Source organism: Acanthochromis polyacanthus, chromosome 20 (genome assembly GCF_021347895.1).
Source record: "Acanthochromis polyacanthus isolate Apoly-LR-REF ecotype Palm Island chromosome 20, KAUST_Apoly_ChrSc, whole genome shotgun sequence".
In the NCBI taxonomy this organism is placed as follows: Eukaryota; Metazoa; Chordata; class Actinopteri; family Pomacentridae; genus Acanthochromis; species Acanthochromis polyacanthus.
The window spans coordinates 14,709,395-14,734,530 of NC_067132.1; the positions used below are offsets into that span (position 1 = coordinate 14,709,395).

A 25,136-nucleotide genomic window follows, 5' to 3' on the forward strand; every position below is an offset into this window, starting at 1 on the left:
GACATACAAGTAATTAGAGGCTAGAGCTACATTTAGATAATATTTGGCTGTCAACAAGTGAGAAATCAGAATAGAAAGCATTAATCTATTCACCGTTTTCACTGTTTCTGCAGTTGAAGGACATTTTCTCTTTGTGTGTGTGTATGATGTGTGCAGTCGGTAATGAATCTGTCATGTTCCTTTGATTCAGTCACCGCTTTATTGTTTTTCATGGTAATTACTGCCGCTAACATTTCTCCGATTAACATCCATCAAACCTTTTACATACACACCCAGCAACAGGCACACACATGCCACCTATTCTGCAGAGACGGGGGAAAAAAAAGATTAACTTGTGATTTTTCACCCGCTTCATACTCAACAAAAGTGTGGCAATAGATGCTTTCCATCTCTCCTCTTCCCTCCATCGCTCTGCCGCTCTTTCTCCTGAAACTGGTGGCATTTGGGAGGGATTATGGGAAAATGTCACACCAGTGGAATTACTGTATATCTTCTCTCCGCACCACGCCTCACTTCACCTCGCCTATTCTGTAGCTCATATTTGAGAGCAACACCCGACCATATTCAGCCTCCAGACCTGATGTTACTCTGGTAGAAATAAATCATAGATAGAAAACTACATTTAAATTTTACATTGTTGGACTGATTATCTTTATCTTAATGTGTTTTGAAATATACATAAATATATTCCCTTTCCTTTTCACTTGATAGAATTGGATCAAATTATTCCTTTAATGGTAGTTTTTATGTAGTTGGGATAAGATTGTTACTTTCTACTTAAAATATTCAAGTGGGGGTGAGGCAGTTGATTTTTGTGCTCGAATATCTTCAAGAACAGCTGTTTTCTATTTTTTTTTTTGGCTTCAGACAAAAAGGGTTCCACAGCCAGAGATCTGTATGTTGCAGTTCCAATTTCATCACATGCTGCATTTACTATAACTACCCTTCTGAGACAATTATTCTAAGATTTTATTTAAACTCAGCGCGATGAAAGTCACACTCAAAGAAATGAATCTTGTCTTTAATTAAGCTTTTTTTTTATTAACATCCACTCTGCTGCCACTTTTTTGTCAGGCAGCCACTGCTATCTTTGCACAAGACTCAGTCTTCCATGAGGCTGCAGATGTTAAGGTCAGCGAGTTGTATATCTCTTGTGCAGGAGAGGGATCTTGACCTTTCAGCTGAGTTGCTTGCAGGAAATCAAGCGTTGAGTCCGTGTTATTGGACCCAGTGGGAGTCGGTAATGACCAGAGAACTAAAATAAAGCTGAATTTGGGAGAACAAAGGTACAGAAGGTAAAAATAAGAAAGCAGCTGGATGCATTGAAAGAAGGAAGCAAGTTTAGGAAATAAATCCTCTTGGCAGGAGGTTTAGTGAAAGGAACTACTTTGTTGTGGTTGTTTTATTTGAAATTATAACTGCAGTACTTTCCTGTTAGGGATGATCACATTTAGTCTCTGTTCACCAGCTGTAGAGGTAGAAAAGTACCTGTTTATTACAATCATTCTATGATGCATCCCCATGGAAGTATGCTCACCAAAATAAAACACTTAAATGCCCACTCACAGTCGCACACATATGCTCAGAGAAACCCAAACCAATATTGTTCTTAATCTAAATTTCTATTTAGAATGCTAATTAAAGGAGAGTGACTCACAAGGATGAAGCAGAACTCACTGGATGAAAGAGGAATTAGAGAAAATACATTTTAATTAGCAGACTATTTTCAATGTCTAAGGCTAAGCACAGTTTCACAGACACAAACTGTACTTTTGACCTCCTTGTGAGATATTGCCTTTCGTTTTTCTCCTAGAGATTTCACATAGTTTATTTGCTAGTGACGGAAAAATCTGACAAATAACATTTTGACACATGGAACACTTAGATCCTCCAGGGAAGCAATTAAGAAACTAGACTTACTGTCAACATTATGTGAGGATGGTAAGATGCTTGATAAACTTATTAACCATATTCAGACTTTCAAGATTACAGGAACATTAAACTAAATAAACTGCATCCATTTGCAGCAGCATTATAGGATGCCCTGAAGCAGGATTGTGACTTGGAGGTCATTGCTTCAATCCTCATTGCCAGGCTGACTTTGGATGGGGGAAGTAAAACAGCAGCATTTTAACCTCGATCTTTCCCACCCAGCACCCAAGTCCACTTGAGTAAAACCCATGAGTAAATCAGAAGGTAGCCATTGTCAAGAAGCCCCACAGTAGTTATTTACTGTGTGGAGAATAACGGCTTTTTACCATGTGAAAGTATGTGGTTTTGGCTGTGTCATTATTCGCTTGATTCTTTATTTTCATTCCTTAAAGGTTTTCATCACGGACCCCCTTCCTCGCTTGTGTTTTGCCGAGTCAGTCCATTTTTTCTTTTTCCACTGAGTCATGATAAAATACCGCTGATGGATCCTAAGGGTGCTGACTCAATTTAGAAACACTCCTCCATCATGCATCCATCACTCCATCTTTCTCCCTCTCTGCACCTCTGCAGGTAGAGACGGCCCGGCATTGATGATGGGTTGGAAGGTGCAGGCATTCACCCAGCACCCCAAAGTGTTTTCTCCCTTCTTGCTTTCAGTCTAAACACACAGTTCCCCAACACTCCCTCCTGTTGTCCTTTGTGTCTATTAAAGTGTCAGGCCTCTTCTTCTTCTTTTTTATTTTTTTAAGTCCCTTCCTCTCTCTCCCAGTCCTTGTCTCTATCAATCTTTTCTCCTACTTTTTCGCTGCAGGGTATGAAGTGATTCCATGGGGTCTACTCACTATGCTGACTATAGTCCTGTGTGTTTGTTTGCGTCCGTGTGTACATTTCTGTCTACGCCTCTGTGTGTGAATGTGCTTTCTGCTCATAATATCAATAAAGACTGTCCTGTCAGCCAGACAGATCCTTGACTATGACTCAAGTCAAACACTAATCTTTGCAGATAGATAGAGGGAGCAGAGTATGAGATTGAGAAGGACAAAGGGAGAGAGATTTTGGAGGAAAAAGAAACAATTTTGATGTGAGAAATAGATTCAGCCAAGGACCTCTTATGTGTCATTGCACAATATTGCTGGTGTTGTCTTACTACTCCTAGTGAAGTGCATGCATGTGTGTTGAGTACATATGTGTGTCTCTATGGCATTGGCACACACTGCAATAAGTAACACGTCAACTCATGCGTGATCGTGCTTTTCCCCAGTGTGCATTTTGTACCTTTTGTGTTTTTGCCCGAATCACTTAAATGATTTTGTGGTCTTAAAATGCCATTTGTCAAGGTCAAAGCCTGAATCTCATGGAGCTGTGTCCCTCATACGTGCACCAACGAAAATCGATATTATTTTAAAGTCACTTATGTTGCCTTTCATTCTGTCAGAGAGAGCACTCGCTACGCTCCCAATGTAAATGCAACATCAAAGTAGAGCATTAACCTCATATTTGATAAAATATGTAGTCAGTCTAAAAACCTATACTCGGGAGAACAGATCAGTGAAAATGCATTATCTTCGGCATTTTCAGCCACAAGACTTTGCTTTATTGTTTTGTAAGTGTCAAACAAGCAGTCAGAGCTGTCAAACAAGCTTTTCTCGAGCTAGGTAATAATTTCACTTCTATTCCATCATGGGTTTTACTTTCATGCCGGCTATCATTTTGCGAGGATGGGTGAACGTGTAGAAAATAAAAGTTTTTTTACCAAATTATACCACTTCAGAGGATGCAGTCATCTGTGTCATTGAAATGTTGTTCACCGAGTATCAAGCAGCAAATAAACCCAAACCTCAGATCATAGGAATGAAAGAGGTGGAAAATAAAATATCATAGCTGTCATCTAGATTCCTCTAGGGAAGGAGCGAGGCCTTCTATAGTTGGGTGCGTACTGCTGTGAAATCTGTCATTGTATTGTGTGTTGAGCTGACCCAGTGTGAATATACTATACACTCATATTGTGTGACCCTTGCCATGTTGGAGCTCCAGCTGTGTGATGTTTCTATTGCACAGCTCTGTTCCTTTTTCCTCTGTTGCCTCCATCCGCATTTTATTTGAAATGGATGACTGCTTTTAGTCTCACTTAATCTGCTTTTAAAGGTTGTGTGTATATACGTGTGTATGTGTGAGTGAGTGCTTAAGCAGTTGTGTAGCTATTTGTTGCACAATCCCACATGGAAAATGTCAAAATCTTTAAATACTTGCCATTTTTGTGAGATGATATATTTCCTGAGACGTTTTAACGTGTTAGAGATATTCCAAACGTAAATATCGCAGTCACAGCAGTTTCATTTCAATCATTCTAATCTATTTTATCATCATCACAGCCTCCTTTATTGTCCTGAAATGCAAGTGAGGCAACACAGTCATTCTAACCACGAATTTTCCATGCAGCACAATCAACTTTATCAATCCCAGGATCATATTTTGTTTGTTATTGCCTTAATTATTCATTTTACATCATGTTTTGTCATCTTGCTCGTATTTTATCGCTGCTATCTCCTTACACTTTATGTTATCATCTCCAGAGTAAGCCCCGTTATCAGCATGTTCCTTGCGTTGTCTCGAAAAGCTTTTTAGCCAACACTGAACCGCTACCACTCAGTGCCATGTTATTGCTCCATTGTGAGCTAATGAGAATAGCAGGTGCCTAAGCTAATCACTGGTTTATTAGTTTTTCTTTGCTGATTGCACTTTCTCTTCCTCGTACACACAAACAAGCCGCACGCAAAGACTGAAATATTAATATGCTCACACGCAAACTCATACACTGCCCAAGGAGAGTTTAGTCACCTCAAGGTGAACTGTAAGCGAAGTTTAGAATTACCCCGCGATGCTTGGGCAGAGGCAAATCAAAATGAATTATGATCCCATTTTGAATTGGATATTTAAGAGCTGCCTACTCGTTACAGGAGTTGTTTGGACGGGAGACTCGCGTTTGGAAAAACTTCTGCAACAACAGACTTTGAACCAGGGAATTAGAACAAATTTAGGATTATTATGTCAAGGTAAAAAATACCAGAGGAAGGGCAAATGCTGCTCCTGGCTGCTTAAACTGCTTTACTGAGCATTGTTACCTATAGTATGGTGCTATCTTACATTATGCACGTTAATAGGAAACCCAATCTTTTAAAAAAAAGGTTAAAGAATTCAAGATCTATGCTGGAGAAGCATCATTTCTATATATATGTTGTGTATGTTCCTGATGTTTTGGCATGTGCATAAACAATTTGTTGGTATAGCGCTTTAAAGCATTTTAGGGATCTCTATCCAGTGTCCATACAGATAGCACTTCAAACACAATGTTCTGTTGTCAGTGTTCGATGCATCTGATTGAAGTAATATGCTTTTAAGTAACCTTATAAATGTAACAGAAGGTGCATTTGTTATTACAAGATAAGATAAAATAGGATAAGCTGTTATTAATCCCACAGTGGTGAAATTTTCAATATTCTAGCAACAAAGGAAATAGTGTAAAACATTTCAGGAACATGGTGCAAAAATAAACCAAACTATACATACATAAGTATTACTTCTAGAAATAGCAGCAATGCAAGTCAGTGGTGTCAGTTTTACACTTAAATCTTATTTTCTTAACATGACAGTGACCATGTGTTTTCCTCTGACCAAGAACTACAGTGCCTGAGTGCATCCCATGTGGACATAAACGGAGTCCTAGAGTTGCTGAATCATGTTTCAGCTTGTGCAGCTTGTCAGCATCGCCTCTACATACTTATCTACCTTTGCAGCATTTTTGTTCTGGTTTAACTTCCCTTCTACCCCAGTGTATTCAAGAAGTGAGGGACTCTAAAAGAACACAGAAGGACTAAAAATTGAGAGAGAAAGAAATAAGAGAGAAGAGATGAAAGTATTTTTGTGCTGAAGTGACTTTACCTGGAGTATGTGTGGGCGGTTTGACAGATGCCATGCATGTACAAGTGTGTGTTTGTGTCAAGGAGAGAATAGGGGAAAGCATAGACAGGAGAGGCAACAACAACAACAGCAAAAAAAAGAGTGTGTTTATGTGCATGTGCGTCAGAGTTTGTACATGTTGTCAGGCAAGTCATCTCTCTTGTAAATGTCACGGCAAGGCTCTGACCTCTGCAGTAAATGTGCCTCTGTGTGTGAACCTGGCAGCAGATTAATGCATTGTATACACACACACACCCTCATGTCCATATGTAAACACACACAAGCACACACAAGTAGACAGTGCTAATATCTTGCTTGACCTTATCAGTGTGATATACACATGGCAAAATAATTGTGGATAATTTGTGGTTCCGTGATGCACATGGACACAAACTGACACTGTGGCACCTTCATTAGGGATAAAGCATGAAGGTGTGTTTAATGGTTATGTACACACACCCACACATACACCTATCTGTAAAGGCTAGCATTCTCATTAGCATCATCACAGTAAAAATAGCTCACCTTTCTTGTTTGTCATTCAGAGGCCAGAGCTGGCTCGTTGACATGATTGCATCAGCTTGCAAATCACGAGACAATGGAGTAGTAATTTTCCTGCCGGCTCTTGTTCCATCTTCATCTCGTGCCTGCACTTTGATTGACTGAGTGTCGTAGACGGAGATTTGATCAGTCAATTTTGTCATGGTTGTTCAGGAAGATCAATTATTTCAACTGTCTGGGGGGAAATAAGTCTCACATTATAAAGACAGCTTAATTTACCAACCTTAAAAATGTGGTACAAAAGTGTACTTCTCACACGGAGTCTGTGATCAGCTTCAGCAGTGTTTAATGGTGGTGCTGTTCAGGACTCAGGGCAGTAATCAGCACTGGTAGTACAAATACTATGCAGTAATATTATATCCCAGCTTATTTCCATATGTCTTTTAAAACGATGATGGTTTTCACTTGTCTTTTGTGTTTTTTAATTCAGTTTGAAATGGCTCAATTTACACAAAAGCTTCAAGAAAACAATATTCCCAAAACTTTAAATTGCAGTATGTCCAAATGTTTGGCTAGTGCCCAGCAATAGACAGACAGACACTTTATTAATCCCGAGGGAACTTTAAGTATAGTGGTTTTAACATTAAACAGTAAACCACATTTACATTGATACATAATAATCTTCAAAGCACATCACATACTGTACATTTGTGTATTTGTGTGTGTCTGGGTCATTCACTGTCTCTCAGGTTGTGGTATGTTGTTGCTGGATATACCCTGAGTATTTTTTTAATTTTAGGATGTTCAGGGATGTGATTTTTCCGCGAATTCCGCTTTTTTTCAGGGATGGGAATTTACCGCGGATCTGCGGATTTCCGCCGATTTCATTTGTTTGAACGCCGATTTCACAAGTTTGAACACTTTATTGTCCCTGATACTCCCGCGCGATGTTAACGACGTTAACGATAGCTTGTTAACGACGATTGTAAACGGCCCAGCAATTGGAAGTCGCTGCGCCCCCCCCCCCCCACCTTTCTACTTGATGTTTGTATGAATTTGGATGGTTGATCCAAACATATACGTGATGAAAACCATTATAAATAAGGCATTGTCTCTTCCCCCGTTGAATTTCATTAAAATGACTCCTTGTAGTGATATACAATAATACTAACTATTGTTTTCTACCAACTTTTAACACAGTAGAGTACAAAAGTTCTTTCCAGTGAGATAGCAGCTTTATAGTCTGCTTCAAACACCATTGCGATACAGTTTATGTCTTACAACAGCCACATTGTTTTCCAATTGGACAGATGTTGCGAGGATTCCAGATTATACCGCATTCCTCCTTTTAGATACAGTAGAATACACATCTCAGTCTTAATGAGCATGGTGTGTGATACAGTGTAATGGTCTGGGTCACCTCAGCTTCTATTGGTCCATCTAATGAATGTTTGACTGAGAGTATGTTTCACTGGCCTATTGTTTGGCTGTGTAAACATCCAGTAATTGCACTGTGCAACGGGGGAATAGTGCCACCGGGCTGAAAATTACCGATCAGCAAATGCAGGATAATAGCTGTGTGAATATGTGTGTATTTTTTTCCCCTCTTTGTAGATATGAGAGCATCTGATTGTGTGTCTTCTATGCATATGCTGTACGCATGTGTGGGTATGTCTTCATGTGCGTTACTGAATGTTTAGGTGCACGTGAGTTCGCACCTATGCTTCACTGCTGTGTGTATAAATTCAATAGGGTGTGTACGTGCACGTGTGCACGCCCTTCTCTGGGCGTGGAGATAAATGAACACCTGTCTGTCAGCCTAATGCCCTATTCGATTAGGCCTCAGATTCTGTGTGTTCAGCTAATTGCAAGGACTAGTGCCGGCGTTTGTGTTTTCCTTACCCTGGCAAATCGGTCCATGGCTCTGCACATTAATGATCCCCTTCACCAGCCCCACCCATACCAGCTTCACAAGAAAAGCATAACTACACATGCACGCTCAGCCTGTCTTAGATGGCATTATCCACGTTTTAATTTCCAAGTAGACACACATATCCAGACCAAGCTCTTGAAAGGTCAAAGTTAAAAAGCAGCCATCGTATACTGCTGTAAATAGGTGGCTTATTTGGCCATTAGAGCAGCTCAATGGGTAGTGCTACAGTGAAATAATCCAAAGAAACACTGAAATATAAAAGACACTATGTACCCACTGTATTTTAATTCTCCTTAGAAGTTCATGCTTTCCTCCTACTAACTCAGGACTTATACATGAAGTGCACTTTGAAAATCATTTAGACATATTTTACTGATTTAACAACTATGAAGGACAATACAATTATGACCTCATCAAAAGAATTTTGGGCTATTTTTTGTACTCGGTGAAGAACCATAATTATTATCAGCTACTATCAGCTGTAGTAGCTTTTCATTACTGATTGTGGCATCACTTGGTCCTCACACTGATTAGTGCAAAAAGACAGTAGTTTAGCACCTACCCTCTTATTTTTCCCTTAAAATGAACAAAAATTACAAGTGTCTGTGTGTCATCAAGAATAGTACATGACATTATTTAATAATATTTTTGAATCCAAATGTATTCGAATTTTGTCAGTTCTATTTGAGTTTCCTAATGACAAACACTACATTCATCGCTGGGTCTTTTCCCACTATCATCCGTCACTGTGTTCTATTCAGTATTAGTCTCATTCGGCACCTCTCATTCTTCTCACTCAGTCCTTTGTTCACTTTTATTCAACCTCCTGAGTCTCCTATTCCCAGCTGGAAGATGCCATAGAGAAAGTGTATTGATTTTTTTTTTTCTCTTCCTCTGTGTGGTTGCTGCATGGAACAGTGAAAAAACTCCGACACAGAGAGGGAAACAAGGGTGGTGGTATGTGCGCAACAGGACGAAAGAAAGGAGGAGAAAGTCACACATGGGCTCTCATAGTGAAGTGAAGAACTGGGGAAGCGAGGCCATCTACTCTTCTTTTTTCCATTCCATTCATCATTTCTCCCCCATGTGCTCTCTGCCTTTCATTTTCTCTCTTCTCTGATTTTCTTTTATTTTATGACTTACCTTGAGCGTGGAATTAGCAGCTCAGTTTTCTATTTCCATGGACAGAGCAGATCTGTGATTACCAGAGTCATTTCCATTCGCCCATCAGTAACCGAGGAGCCGTAGGTGAGAGGGAGGAGGGCGGTGACAGATGATGAGGTGTTTTCATTGTAGCTGACTCACCACACATTTTTCTCCACTGTTTATTTCTAGACGGGCTTCATCCCAGGCCCCATCCACCCATCTCTATATTTCAAATTTGTCTGTCCGGCTATTACGAGCATCACCGTCTTTCTCTTCCCCGTCTTCTCATTGATCACCTTTGCTGTGGCTTTTTGTTGTTAGTTTCTTCCAGCAGCAGAGCAGAGGAGGAGAGAACAGGCAAAACACACAATATTGCTAAAGGCCTAAATGGCCAAAGCAATACAGAAAATCCGATAGTGCAGATAGTGAAGTCATTTGTCAAGTTCTTTGTCAAATATGCAACAGCTTGTAAAGTCACAGTAAATTTTTTTGGATGTTTCTTTTTACACAAGTTAAAGCTAATATCTGCTTGCATTAATGCGGTGTATCTGCTTTAAGTATTTATTTGCTCGACTTGTCTTATCTCTCCTGTGGATGCTGTGTTTTTATTGATAAACATGTAGCATAAACCCAATAGTATTTCACATTTATATTTAATTTGCAGTGGTTAATATATGCTAACACATGAAACATGTATGTAGACCTTACAAAGTCTTCTATCTCAATGGCAATGGAAGCAGTGTTTCTTCAATTAATTATTCTGCTACTAAAGGAAGTGTAGGGTATGTGTGGTTATATGTAACTGTTAGAGTTAGCTCACAGTCATGGTTAAATTTTCTGTTTTCAATGATTTGGAAGATGAGAAGTGTCGTCTACAACGTTCTAGTGAGGTATGAAAGTGTCCGCATCTTCACGATTCTCAGCAAAGTAACCTGGACTACATCATGTTTCCACCAAAATATTGACCACCGTTGCTAATTAGCTACCTTTAAATACAATTAGCATCAGAGACATGGCGTAGCATTCCTGCTGTGGTTGGATTATGAATATTCTGCTGACGTACATTAAGATCAATACTATTAGCTAGATCCAGATGGTAAAATAAATATCATTCTGTTTTAATTTAATGAAAACTTTGACTCTCTAATCTAAATCTTAAATTCTTGCCCATGTTTACTTGAACCACCTTATGCACTTGAGGCAAATTATGCCTCCATGGCTGTGTGCCAAGGAGAAACTTAACTTTCAAGCATTTGTCAGTAAGACACATCAACAGAGTTGGCTATTTGCCCTGGATACCATCTTAATTAGGTTGCACTTTTAATTAAAGAGACCTGGCATTACACATAGTCACCATTTGTGTGTTTTCATCTGCATGTTGTTTGGGCTTCTGTTTATCTGTGAAATTGCTGAAGTCTGCTGTTATTGACTTTAGTTTCACTAATGCACTCTACCTGAGGATGCACAGAGGAGCAGCATTTGCATGCACACATGCATACACTGAACAGGTGCACAGAGGATCTGATTTACGAAAACAACAGAACACTCAAAATAGAATTATGCATTGAGGAGATTGAGAGAGATTATGCTGAGAGAGGTAATGCTGATATAAACTTGGGCATGTGTATTTTTTTAGCCATTCCCTTAAGGTATCACCAGTTAATGGGGCAAGATATAAAAAAGTGAGAATTAAATGGTACAGTTGGGGAGAACAACTGTATTAGGGGAAAGAGAAGATACATTTCACAAGAGTTAAAAAGAAAGGAAGAAAGAGGCTAATGTGAGTCTGGACGGCTAATATGCTAAAATAGTTTAATAACCAACATTGACAGCTCTTCTTAAAGTCAAGCTCTTATTTGGGTGCTCCAGAATAGTGGGAGAAATGCTGTCCTATCTTTTTTCTCTCCATGCTCCCCTCTAAGATTGCCCTTTTCTCTTTTGTCTCTGCCTTCCCTCTGTCTTAACACAGTGATGAAGATTGATGCTCGTGTCTTAATTAGCATCTGCTTTGGTATGCACACTGCCATTCTATCCATTCCTGACCCTCCAATCAGTTAACAGACATGACAGGCCTTGTCCAATCAGATTAAGGCCAGTGGGAGAGGCTTCCTGTGTGGAGCTGTCACTCCAGATGCATTGTGGGGCACTGCTGATGGATGCGATTTGGGTTAGGAGACCCAAATCGCTCAGTTTTCATGACTGTGTGTACCATCACTGTGTTAGGTTGCGAAGCTGGAGACTGAGATCAGATAAAATGCTACAGTGTATTGTAAATGCTGTTAAGTAGGATTGAATTATTCACTGTGATATTTGGTTAATCCATCTTCGTTTTCGGTCCAGGTTGAATTTGCAGCATCTGATGAATGCATTTCAGAATTGTAAGCAGCAGGAATAGAGCAAATTGTAAATCTGTTGAGATCACTTAAATGTCTTTTCGTCACACCTTTAGTCTTAGTCTACCAAGATGAATGGAATTAATTCACAGCAACCATCAACCAATCTATGCGAAAGTCAGCATAATTAAATACGGAATGCCAGTATTTTGTGTGTGTGTGTGTGTGTGTGTGTGTGTGTGTGTGTGTGTGTGTGTGTGTGTGTGTGTGTGTGTGTGTGTGTGTGTGTGTGTGTGTGTGTGTGTGTGTGTGTGTGTGTGTGTGTGAGAGAGAGAGAGAGAGAGCAACCATTTTTAGATTAGATGACCTTTGTCTTCTCTCAGTATGCATTTACATACATGTATCATGTGTGTGTGCTGTGAGGAGTTGTGATGAGGTTGCACATACTGCAGAGGTTCAACTGTTTTATGAGACCTGGACATGAAAGAGAACTTTTATATAAAGAAAGGAACATCTTTGATAGTTATTCTATTTTCATTTTCATGTGCTGTACTTTTCTATCACATTTTGCCTCCCTCCATGTGTGTGTGTGCGTGTGCGTGTGCATGTGCGTGTGCGTGTGTGTGTGTGTGTGTGCGTGTGTGTGTATCAAAGCCCTGCCATCCCACAGCAGTCTTTTCCTCTGTCCCAGTTATATCACTCTGCCTCTGCCTCCACCCTCTCTCTCCCCCTACCAACCCCGTTGCCACCTGCCTTTTTTCTCAGTATGTCAGACTGCTCGCCTGCCATACCTAGTGTTTCCATTGAAAGTATTTTGCTGCATCACGCCTCCGCTTGCCTCAAGACACGGCAAAGTAACCAGGATCATGGAGCTGTGTGCTACAGCAGCACCACCTAATTTATTCTCATACCCACCGGTGTCATATCAAGTACACGTAGCTCAGGTATCAAAAAGCCAAGTCAAGAAATTGTTGCGCATTTATTACCACACAAGGAACAAAATCAAAAAGTAGCATCAAGAATATGGCTCATAAGCGGCAGCACATTGTGATGCTGATTCCTCAAAAGCTGCGTGAGTATTTAGTGTGAATCCTGCAGGTTTGTTGGCACAGCCACTTTGATCAGTCCTCCCTTTACAGGCTGTATTCCTCTCTGTTTGCATCCTGCTGTTTCACACCATTGGCATGTCGCCTGGTGGCGCGTCTACCAGGGCTATAGCTCTCATTAAGCACCTGTGTTGACATGACTGGCATCTCATTTGAAGGTTGCTTTTTAGTTTTATTTCCCCCTCTCCTGTCAGCCTCCTCTTGCCTGTTGTGCCCACAGTTGCCCCTGAATGCTCTGTTTCTGTTTTGTTTTGTTTTTTCCCGCACAACTTTTCTTCCTCATTCTCCTTCTCGCTCGGTGTCTCACTGGCTCCCTCTTTCTTCCTTCTGCTCTGTTTCTCTCACTCTGTCTCTCTCCCTACCAGGGGTTTTTAATTAATGGCGAGCCATGATGCTTATCTTATCAGCAGATCAGTCTGCTTTCTATTAACTACACTGACAGAGCTGGGGGGGCTGCAGGGGATGGATGGCACACACACATTCGGGCATGCACATCAGCACATCGTCAGTTATTCTGAAGTACAGACACACATGAATATGAATACACTTGCGGACACATGCACTCACACTCATGCACATACACACACGCAGACAGGTACTAACAGGCACAGAGGCAATTGTGTCCACATAAATACACATCATGATCCTATCTTAATCTCGCCACACACACGTACACACACATAAACAAACAAACTGCCCTGATGGTATCTGGCTGTGTGATTTAAGGAACGCTGTTTGAGGGTCTCTCCTACTAAATCCCCTAAATGCCTTGGGAATCCCTCCCTCTTCCTCCCTCCCTCTATCTCTCCTCGACTTTCCTCCTTCAGTCCTGCTTTCTGGCTGAATGAACACTTATCATTTGGAAGATAAAGAGCCGTCCACGCTGGAGCTTGCTTTATCTTTGAGAGCCATGTTTACTCCCTGTGAATGCTCTGCTTTTCACAGATGTTTCATAGACCGCATTCACTTGATCAAACAAAGATGAGAGCGCTGTGTCGAGGCTTCATTTTGTGCTGCTGCGCAATGAAAATAAAAGTTTGGGTGCACACACATACACACGATCCTTTACCCCCATCAATTTTAACTCCCTGGGCAGGTCAATTATCCCACATTTACCACATTTTCATGTTTGGGCCAGCTAAGCTAGGAGGCAAAATAAATCAGTTCGGTTTTCACGATAGCTTGATAGGGATTACAGTGAGCCGCTTTTTGCCACAGAACAGGAAGCATGAAGGCACAAAACAACAAAATCAATCCACAAACACGGGGATCGATGGGAGGCGCAAAATTTCAACATGGGTTTTCGTCAGATCACATGGAGAGTTGACAGTTTTCTGAAAGCACAAGGAGAAGAAGAAGAAGAGAGAGGGAGAGAGAGAGAGAGGACATAGCAGTGAAACAGTTTACACAGTGGTTATTGAAGAAAATATTACAGTAGATTGTGGCGACACACACTCGTGCACAGTCGCCCACACTTTCTCGCACACTCATAATTTCCTCATTTGGAAAACCATAGCAAAACAATTATCAGCAGGGGATAATACAATAAAGGAGACCATTTTCTGGGTATTACCAAGGGACAAAACATTTATTTCACTTTGTCCACTGTGTTCAGAGGAGTGTATACTTCTAATGGTAGAAAGTATAGAGCATAACTCACACCACTCACACTGCAGACGGTATGCAGGCAGTAGTAATGCTGTGCTGTGCAATTCTTCGCACTGTTTGCCTCTTTTTCCAAGCTTCCTCCTCAGTTTGTGTCCTCATTGTACTGAAATCATCTTTATTTGTGTTGACCCCCATTGTGTTTCACCACGTCAATACAAAGTTACAAATAAACTGATGCCCTTTAGCTTGCCCTTCAATATATTAACCTCTAGCATCCTTATATGCCACATCTTGACACTTTTTGAAGTGTCTTTGTCAGATACAGCTGCTACTATTATCGTACTTACAAACACAGCTCTAAAGGGAACTCTTTATGTTGAAGTATCTGGCTGATGTCAAAGAATCACTGTGTTATTCAAGGAAAGTCCAACCGATTTTCTAGTATACTACAATACATACGCTGTTTGTGTCAGGATTTCCCCCATTTATTTCTAAAAATGTTCACAGATGCCAGCCGCTTAACCTGCTGGCCTCATCTTTACCTGCTCTCATTCTCTGCGCCTCTGATGGATGGAAAATAACAATGTTTTGGCAAATTGGGCATTCAGCAAGTGATTTGCATCATTTCTGTCCCCACTGTGTTGCTTAGCTTGTAAAGCTCTCTCCCATAAGAGAATTTTTTATATATTTTTGGGTGGAAAATGTAACAAAGTGGATTTTGACATTTAAATCTCTTGGTTTCATTCATATGCTACCTTTTTATGTGTCGGTTTGTCTTTCTCTGTGTTTACTTTGTATCCATGGAACTTAATGTTGAGCTGTGGGTATGTTGGGAAGATAGTCTGTGATTTTATTGCACTACTTTCAGGTAATCGCTTGAGTTTCAGCTAGTTGCTTTGTTAACGTGCTGAAGGAATCAAAGAGTCGCTTTCTGTCTGTCTCTCTGCAGAGAGTTTGGGTGGAGAGATCCGGAGCTGCCAGAGGTGATCCAGATGTTACAGCACCAGTTCCCATCGGTGCAGTCCAACGCTGCAGCTTACCTACAGCATCTCTGCTTCGGAGACAACAAGATCAAAGCTGAGGTTTGTATCTGTGTGTGTGCGTGAGTGCTTCATTTTGTGTGAGTTTTGATTAAAATCACTGTTGCAGAGAAGGGAATGATTGTAACTTGGATAATAAAACCCATCAAAATGTGTGTATGAGAAACGGAATGAATACTTTCTGATGAGTTGCTGTTAAAACAATTCGTAGAAAAGCTTTTGAGTAATGTATTAATTCACCAGCTCCACACTGATGTTCTGCATGATGAAGTTCGTTGTAATCTCCGTCCTTAAGCTCTGCCTTCTACTGAGTTGTCTCTATAGAGGCAATAAAGTTCAATTAGTCCCAAAGCAGCAAGTTTGTCTCTCAAAAGCAATTTTGTAGGGAAGCCCCTTTGAAACAGTCTAATAAACCCTTTAATAAAGCTAGTGGCACGCTAAGACAATGGTAGTGGCACACACAGATACAATCGCATTCAAACCCATAGATCCCTTTTTCTCTTCCTTCAGTTGCCCCTGGAGACACACACACATTCTCATACCAATCCCTACCCTGTATTAGAATCAGAATCAATTTACCAGTACATGCAGGCGAGGGCATTGACATTTTTTCTATATGAAATTAATTTCAGCGGAGACCGTCAATAGCTGCCACTGCAACCTCATTGAAAAGTGATTCCATATTGCAAAAATGCTCATTCACACACAAACGCCAAGAACAGCAGCAGCATTGTGTGTGTGCACGTATGCAAATGGACATAAATCACGATCCTACAAATTCAATATGCAAAAAAAAAGAAAGAAAAATTAATGTTAACTATCTGCAAATGAAAGGCAATTAGACATGTAAACAAGAAGACAAGGCTAATTTTCATTCACATCGACCCACTTACCCACCCACACAGAGACACACACACATATATACAAATACATAAATGCAATCACACTTACATACAAAAACATCACACTTCATTCCACTCCCACTCCGTCATCCGCACAGCTATCAAAGAAACCACAGAGTCCGTGTCTTTTGTAATGGGTGCAATTATTGCCTGAATGGAGAGGTCCAACAATAATGAAAATAACTGTGCGTTGACAGTAGATGCTTGGGCCTGCCTTCATCAATCTACAAGACACTGAAAAACACTATTTACACAAAAAGAGAGATCAGCGGGTCAAATTGAACACTTGAAATAACATCAAATAAAGGTGCAAAGATACACATACAGTATTTGCCCTGCATACATGCACAAATTGCCACATGTGAGTAATGAGCATGACAGCAGTGCGACAGCTGTGTTATGATGCAATGAGGCGCACATAGAAATGTGCCTTCAGCTATATTTCTAAATCAATTCTTAATGAAAAACCAACTTGACTGACAATCACAAAGCCAGCTATGGGGACCTGATTCGTATGTTAGTTTGTTATGGTAAATAATATCATTTATTCTGAAGCCTTGTTTACCATCAAACAAAACAATTAGTCCCAAACTGTAACCAATGTGCTTATGTTTTTTGATTTTCTTTGTTATGGAAGTATCTTCAGAGTTTAAATTTTCTATTGTTCATACTCCAGTGAAAATATTTTATCTGCTGTCATCTGTTTTGTGTTTCTTTTCCCTATCTTCTTGAGGGCTGATGGCATTCATTTAATTTCACACAAATTTTTTTTTAAAGAACCCTTCAGTTGTAGCTACTATTGATGCTTCCTCCACTTGCATGAAAATGGTCCCTTTTGTTTAGTGAACTTCTTGACTCACCTTCAAGGTTGTGACAGAATTTTTTTCTTTTAAGCAGTTAAGCAGTGATTTCAAATGCCTATATGGTTGTCTTTGTTTCACTACAAAGTCTATTTATGCATTGACTCGAATTGCTATCAGAAGGCCAAAAAAACTCTCTTCTTAATAGTTAGTAATGTAGATAAAAAAAACAGGAGGAGTATTAGTTTACTATCTCCACTTCTACTCAGTTATAAAAGCAGTTCTTTCTTTTGTTCATCCAGAGGAAGCAGAGTGGCTTTTGGCCTCAGTTTTAGCAACACTTTCATGATGGCAGAGCTTCTACTGAATACAAAGATTTTAACAAATTTCCATTTTTTTGTGTTTTTGTACTTTGCTCCTGTCACATTTCTACACATTGCAGGTTAGTTTGTCATTGCAATATAAAGTCCTGCAACTGTATGGAACCAGCCCAACCATGGCTAGAAGGAGAGAGAACTTAAAAAGCATCCTCAGTCTAGCACTGCACAGTTATATTACAAATTTGAAAAAGAAAAGCTAATATCCTGATTTTTTTCATAGTATAAAAATTTAGCTACTACCATTTTTAGTTTGTTTCCACGTGTGTCTCAATTGCATTGAGAAGCACAGTTTCTATTTTTTTTTTTTTTTTAAGAGAGTCAGTTCAGAGCAAATGGTTTATTTTTGGCAATTGCGTAGAAAGAATATTTGAAGAAATATCACAATCAATTTTAGGCTTAGATTTAGTTAAGTTTCCACATGAAGCAGCATATTACAGATGAAGATTTCAAGGACCTTTAGGAAGTTGAAAATTCTATTCTTTTTTGTTTTCGCAGCTCCCTTGATTTCATTTTGGCAAAGATAGCCTGCCTTTCAAACACGCTAGTGGGTTTTGAAATTTAGAGGATTAGGGTTTTAGTTTTGTGTGGTTAAAAGCATGTTCAGTGATGTCAAAACTGGCTAAATCACTTCCACATGGGATGTCACATACCCATGTATGGGTGAAAGTGCTGCTTTAGTGACCAGCTTCTGCAGGGTGTGAAGGTGTTTGTGTTCATCGGTAGGATTGCGTGCTTTAAAAATAACCTGACAGCAGTCGTTGAATATGTATTTCACTGGCAGCTAAGGTGTCATGTTATTTATTTTTTTTGCCCAAACTTACCAGAATACTTCTGTCAAGGACAAGGAGTTCCTCTGTGCACATAAAATGATTCCCTTTCAGGGGTCACATGTCTGGCCGCATCACTTCTCCATCTTATTTTAGTTTCGCAGCTGTGTCTTCAGTTGTTAAGAAAATGTCTTGGTTTTTAGGTACCCGCTCAACACTCTGGCAATAACATCTTTTAATGGTTATTCATAACATTCATTATTTACCAATCAATGCCTCTTCGTTACAAAATCAGAGATGCTATTTAAAAGTGTGACAGCTGCTCTTACAAAATAATAATTACCACAAAATCGAACCAAATTATGGTCATTTCGGTGAAGCGCGGCAGGTGATTTAGGATATCACTTGGCAATCCTAAAGCACTCACTCTATTTTTAGGAAACCGACCAGTCACCTTAAGATTTATCTTTCTTCAGATCTAATATTTTCCTGTAAAAAGAGATAATTGCATGTGATGCCAGAATGTCTGTACTTTAAGCCCTCTTAGCTATTCTGTAAAAGAAACTATAAATCACAGTTTTAATTGGATTGTTGCTTCATAAAACAGACCGATAAAAGGCTTCAGCAACTACTGTCATTTTTAATGAGCAAATCAAAGAATTATATAATGCTATTATTTAACCAAGTGCTTGTTTCTTTAATCTGCATACAAGGGGATTAAGGATTAACATACATTATGAATGCAGATGCTATAGAAGAGATAATTTCACTGATCACTGATCTCTTATTTGTAGTCAGCCTGACAGACATAGATGACAAGGGACACATTGATCAGCTAAATGCAGCCACAGCATGCCTTCTATTCATCTTTGAAGAGATACAATGTAGGGGCAGACGAGAACAGAAATATATGAGGGAGAGACAAAGGGAGACCAGAAAGAGTCCAAAAAATCCCCAAGAAATATTGCTTTCTGTTATCTTGGATCAGGTTACAAGAATGTAGTCTGTGGCATTGGAGAGAGTCAAGAAGGATGATTAGCACAGCAGTTTGCCTCTGGATGGATGAAATTTGTGTGTACATTTACCTGTTTCAACACAGGTGTGTGCACTTGAGCACAAAAGAGAAAATGTGATGTTTTATGCCGTCACATATGCTACTGTCTAAACAGATGTACTAAAAGAAAGAAAAATGGAAAGAGAGTGTGTGCGCGTGTGTGGCAGGGCTGATGGAAGTCTGACCACAGCATAGACCACGGAGACAGCTTGGCAAATTCATCTTCAGCATCATTTATAGCAGCCCTACACACACACACACACACACACACACACACACACACACACACATACAATCCACTCAAAGCACACACACACCCCCTGCAACATACTGCACACAAACAGTGAATACGCACACAACTGTCGACATAGTAGCTCATGTATCCCCATCTATGTGCACCAAAACGAAGAAAGCATGCACACACAGTGTTAGACTAAAGTTCACTTACATCAGTAATTCATTTTGGGTAGCGGCCATGTCGATATCCATTTATCCAACAGACCGGTGGTAGGAGGAGGAATGTTCCCCCCGAGTCTGTCATCTGTCTCCCTCAAACCCCCCACCCTCACCTCTGTTAAACATATCGGTATTGTTTCTTTCTACATAGACTCCACATATTTGCCTCCCCCACTTTGCTTTGATATTTGTTACCTTAATTTATCTTTCACCACTTTTTCATGATTTTTTCTTCTTTTTTTTATTCAAAGAAGAAGAGGGATAAATTCTATTTTTTAAAGCAGTACAACTTGATTTTACAGTGCAGGATAAGTACATTGATCTTACAGATACAAGTGCATTCTCGCTGTTCACACGAAAATCATGCAGTATGGCACATAACTGTTCAACAGACATCAGTGTGAAAGACGGCGTATGATTCATAGCAGACACTGAAACACAGTGCGTGCTTCTGTCCTCTGTGTGCATATGCTTCCATCTGATTATTTTGTATTGCTTTGTCTGCTGTAGCAGTAACATTTTTTTTCATATGGCAATTATGTAAGTGTTGCACCACCACTGACAGTGACATGCTGAAGTGTAGCTCATTTATGAGTGTTTATTGAAAATGCTTTATTTATCGTTTAACTTGTTTTCAGCTTAACCCTACCTGTTTTAGAATCTACCAGTCAAGGATCACCTAAAACTCCGGATTTTGCTATCCTCCACTTAACTTTTAGAAACTGTGTTTGAGTTGTTCTTTTTGTTTAGTTGTGTAGTACGAAGTTTTACTTACTTACCCATCACTTTCCAACCTCTTACCCTCCATTACTGAGCATAAGAAAGGTTACAAATACCCTTTAAACTGAACCTGTATTAATCATTACAGATCTGTAGTAAATGTCTGGGGACCACCTACTTGATTACGACGATTATTTGAAGACTATCAGGGCTTTACTCATCAGCTGCTATGAAGAGAAGTTGGGTGTGTGTTTTCTGTGTTGCTTATCTCTCTCAGTGTATTATTAAAGAAGATTTTCAGAGCCGTAAGTCTTACTGTTGATAATTCTGCAAGAATGAGCTATGCCTCTGAACAATATTAGGTAACCGGAGGTTAATGTCTGTTTGGCCCAGTTTAGAATACTCCAGAGGGAAATGGTAGCCTTGGGCCAGGAACTCAATTAGCTCAAGGTTAAAGGCTCTAAAATGCAGTTAGCCCTTGGCTAAGTGTCAGGTAAAAACAAAAACCCTTGCATATGTAGATGCTGCTGTATATGTGAGTGTGGACATGCAGGAAAGGTTGAAAGGTGTGATGCATCTTCACTTCATCACCACTCTCACATGCAAGGAGTAAACTGTCTGCATGCTGCTGCTGATTAGTGTTGATGTTCCATATGTGAGGACTCATGCACGCTTGGTAAGCTTCACATGCCACTGTCCCAGGTATGTGTCACGTGTATCCTGCTATCAGCTTTTATGCCTGCAGCACTTCTGATTCCCACAATCCCAGCTGTCACCAGTGCTAACTGTTACCAAGGCAATGCTGTCGCTATGGGTTACCAAAAGCCGTGGCCGCCACGGAACAGCGAGAGACAAAGACAAATCAATCAGCTCTTCTAATCTTCTTTACATGGAATAGAGGAATAGGCGCAGAGGTATTGGCAAGCCTTGTAGGTAGCTCAGAGGCAATACAAAGTAATAGCACTATGGCTTTCATGGAATAACAGATTAACTGTGACACAAACATAAAGAGGGAAAGGGGAGAGGTGTAGAGATCAGCACTAGAGAAGGGAAGGGGAGCCGAGGGAGGAGAGGAGCAGAGGTGAGGACTATGGGGCATGAGAGGGGCAGCAAATCAGGCTGAAGAAATAGTGTGGCCAGTTGAGCAAGGTTAGTTTGCCATTCATTGCATTTCTTAATCCATTTTAATTGAATAGATAAGCAAAGTCATTTTGCTCGATAAACTCCTGTTGTGTCATGAAACACCTCCATCCTTTCCTGCCCTCCATCACTTCCCCATGCTTTCTTTTCCTCTTTTCACCCCATTCTCTCTCACACTCGAGTTTTTGCTATAAAGAAGTCAAACTTCAGGTGCTCTTCACCTTCACACGTTCAGCTTACCACATAGTCATGTCAAAAGTTTGACTTCCAGAGATAATCACAGAAATGGTGCTTGAAGCCCATTGATGGAACCTAATTGTTGCTGTCAGCTTCTTTGTGTGGTGACGTTCATCCGCCTGGTGCTGCACAGTGAAACAGAATTGTCTTCTATACTTAATGTGCCGAGTTTGGAGGAAAATGTGCAGAAAAATAAAAGGGTTTCAAGAAATCTCATTGTGCAGTTAACTGAAAAACTGTGAGTTATCTGGCTGAGTAAGTCTGCCAGTTGCTGTACTTTAGAGATTAAATAAAAGTGGATGCGTGAAATACATGCTCCCTCTCATTCTGCCTGACACACCAGTTGCTCTGTTCATGTTCCTCCTGGTCTCCTGGTGATCACAGCAGCCTGTTTCTAGTGATTAGTGCTACAACCCTGTCGACTGGACCAAACATGGACTGAATTAAGCTCTTTGCCCCCCTAAGGGCCGATGAAGATCCCTGCAGTGGAGGAGCGGTGTGGGAGGGTTTCAAAAGCACAAGCATAGGGAGGTAACAATATGTGTAGCACCATAGCGCGATGGCAATATGTGTAGCACCATGGGGGGAAGACATTATGTGTAGCGCCACAATGCCCTCATTGTGGTGCCTACTGGGCTAATAGTCCTGAGTGCTTCACCCTCTTAACAAATCAGGATATAATCATAAATTTGCACTGATTGGCTTGTTTATTTGTCTTATTTGGTGCAAATATCTGTGCCTTTTTTGTATTTGCATTAATAGGTAAATTTAGACACACAACATAATTAAGTAACCGACTACAGACATACTGAGCAGTTTTGGGATCAGACAGAAGACCCCCTTTCTACCACTGACCGAAAACTGTGGCCACTGTTCAAAATTCCTCCTTTTATACTCTCCTGCTTGTTTGTTTGGTGGCAGATATACAGGCTCAAAACAGGTCAAAGCTGAAGACACGACACGTAGGAAGATGCATTATGTGCAGGAATGAATAGTCGCTGAACCTCCTGAGTCTGCCCTGACAGAATGTTGGCACTTTCCTTGACAAAAATTCTTGACTTTTCTGGGTGGTTATGCTAGCGCTGCTTTTTTCCCAATATTTTAATAAAGTTTCACTGTTTGCTCTTATAGTAGCTTCGTTTCCAAATAACCGTATTGCCTATGTTATGTTTTACTTTATTATTTCATAGTCCGAAATCTGGTTTCTAGATTTTGTACCTGTACTGATGGAAGCCCTTTTACAAAGCCAGTGTATCATTATTGTTTGATTATATGTTAAAATGACATACTGACATGTTATGGTGTGAAATTATTCATACTGAATAATACTATCTTTACCGGATTTTAAATTGTATTGTTAAAGGAGCAGAGGATTGAAAAGTGCTACAAAAGGTGTGTTTTGATCTTCATGACAAAATGAAAGCACCAGTTTTGAGTGACAATACCTTTATGCTAATACTATATAATACAGTTGTATTTAGACACAGAAATTGAATGCTTACATACATTTCTCTGCTTGGGGATTTATTAAAACTCTGTTAGATTAAAGACTTTTTTCAGTAAGTGTTCAACATTCTGCATTGATCGTTTTTTTTTCTTTTCAAAATAGCATATGCGTGATCACGTAAGGAAATGTAAACCAGACAGCCGTAAAAGATAACTGCAATCAGAGAATTAACAGCTAAGAAATGAGCACGTGAAAATGAAACGTTGAAAAGCAGGGCGAGAGACAGATACTAGAGCAGAAATGCACGAGAGGCAGAAAAACATAGTATTTTTGTTATATTATATGCTTTTTTTCCCCCCTTGCCTCATCAGTTTAATTGTCATCTTTCCGAAAGCAGAGTCATTAGCTGTGTCATAGTATGTTTGGGTTGTTAATCTGATTGGCAGGACTGACAGATACTGAAGGTTACACACACGCACACTAATACACAGTGCATACAGCACACACAGTAATACCCGCACAGACAGATTTGAAATTTGCCAAGTGTTGACTAATAACATTGTTTTTCATAGCACTAATAACAGTCATTTCTGTTCCAGCTTAGGAGAATAATAGTGAATTTATAAAGTACCCAAGCATGAGTGCTCACTGATTTGAGTGTGCGCTACTTGTTACTTATTGATGAGCGGATTTGTTTTTGTGTGCTTATAACATATTATTAATTTAGAAGGGAAGCACAAGTGATGTTCATTGATTCATTTTCTTTTTTCTTTTCAGATCCGTAGACAGGGAGGCATCCAGCTGCTGGTTGACCTGCTTGACCACAGGATGACTGAGGTTCACCGCAGTGCCTGTGGCGCCTTGAGGAACCTGGTGTATGGCAAGGCCAACGATGAGAACAAAGTGACCCTGAAGAACTGTGGAGGGATTCCCGCATTGGTTCGTCTGCTGAGGAAGACTGGAGATGTGGAAATCCGAGAGCTGGTCACAGGTACACTGTCTGCAACAAACGTATACCTGACCTTGTAGCACATACTGTGTATCAGCATGATTTTGTGTAAATGGCCTCAGGAGAGGTCATAGGAGTAAGTGTATGAATGTGTGTGGAGAGAATTAAATTTGTGGAGATGTTGCTTTACATCATAGGGACTCCAAATTTGCTTAATGTTTCAGACAATCCTTATCAGTCTGTATAAGATTATTTTTCTTTCTCTCTTTTACTTTTGTTTGTTTCATTTTTTAATCTGATTGTTTTTCTACTCTGTTTTTTGCGGTTTTAGTAGACCATGTGACTGTTTTTCTGACTCATTCAATTACGTAGATTTGCTCCGTTCTGAACATATAATTTTCTGGTACACACAAATATATAGGTGGCATGCCCACAATCCTACTGTAGAAACCAACACACACTTACATAGAAATAGTGTTTTCCAATCTCATTTGGCCTTGACAGTGCCAGTAGTTGTTTCAGCTGAGCGATTTTACTTCTCAGTGAAGTAATACATTCAACTTTCACTGAGCGAGTATTCTTTAGAATAGGTTACTATTCACACACTAGAAACCAAGGTTGTTCATCTTGAGCTTCTTCAGATGTCAGACAATTCAGTGTTCACCTGAACATTTAATATTCAATCACAGTTCTCCTCAACGGATTAATAGGACTCCAAGGCGTGACTT

General features: G+C 40.0%; 1 protein-coding gene across 3 annotated transcripts in view; it reads left to right on the top strand.

Moving 5' to 3' along the window:
• Nucleotides 1-25,136, top strand: part of ctnnd2a (catenin (cadherin-associated protein), delta 2a) — a 267,403-nt gene that overhangs the window by 165,836 nt on the left and 76,431 nt on the right. For all 3 annotated transcript variants that reach the window (XM_051940357.1, XM_051940356.1, XM_022201208.2), the window contains 2 exons: nucleotides 15,466-15,598; nucleotides 24,237-24,450. In XM_051940357.1, the coding sequence (XP_051796317.1) occupies nucleotides 15,466-15,598; nucleotides 24,237-24,450 (347 nt within the window). The remainder of the gene's footprint in view (nucleotides 1-15,465; nucleotides 15,599-24,236; nucleotides 24,451-25,136) is intronic.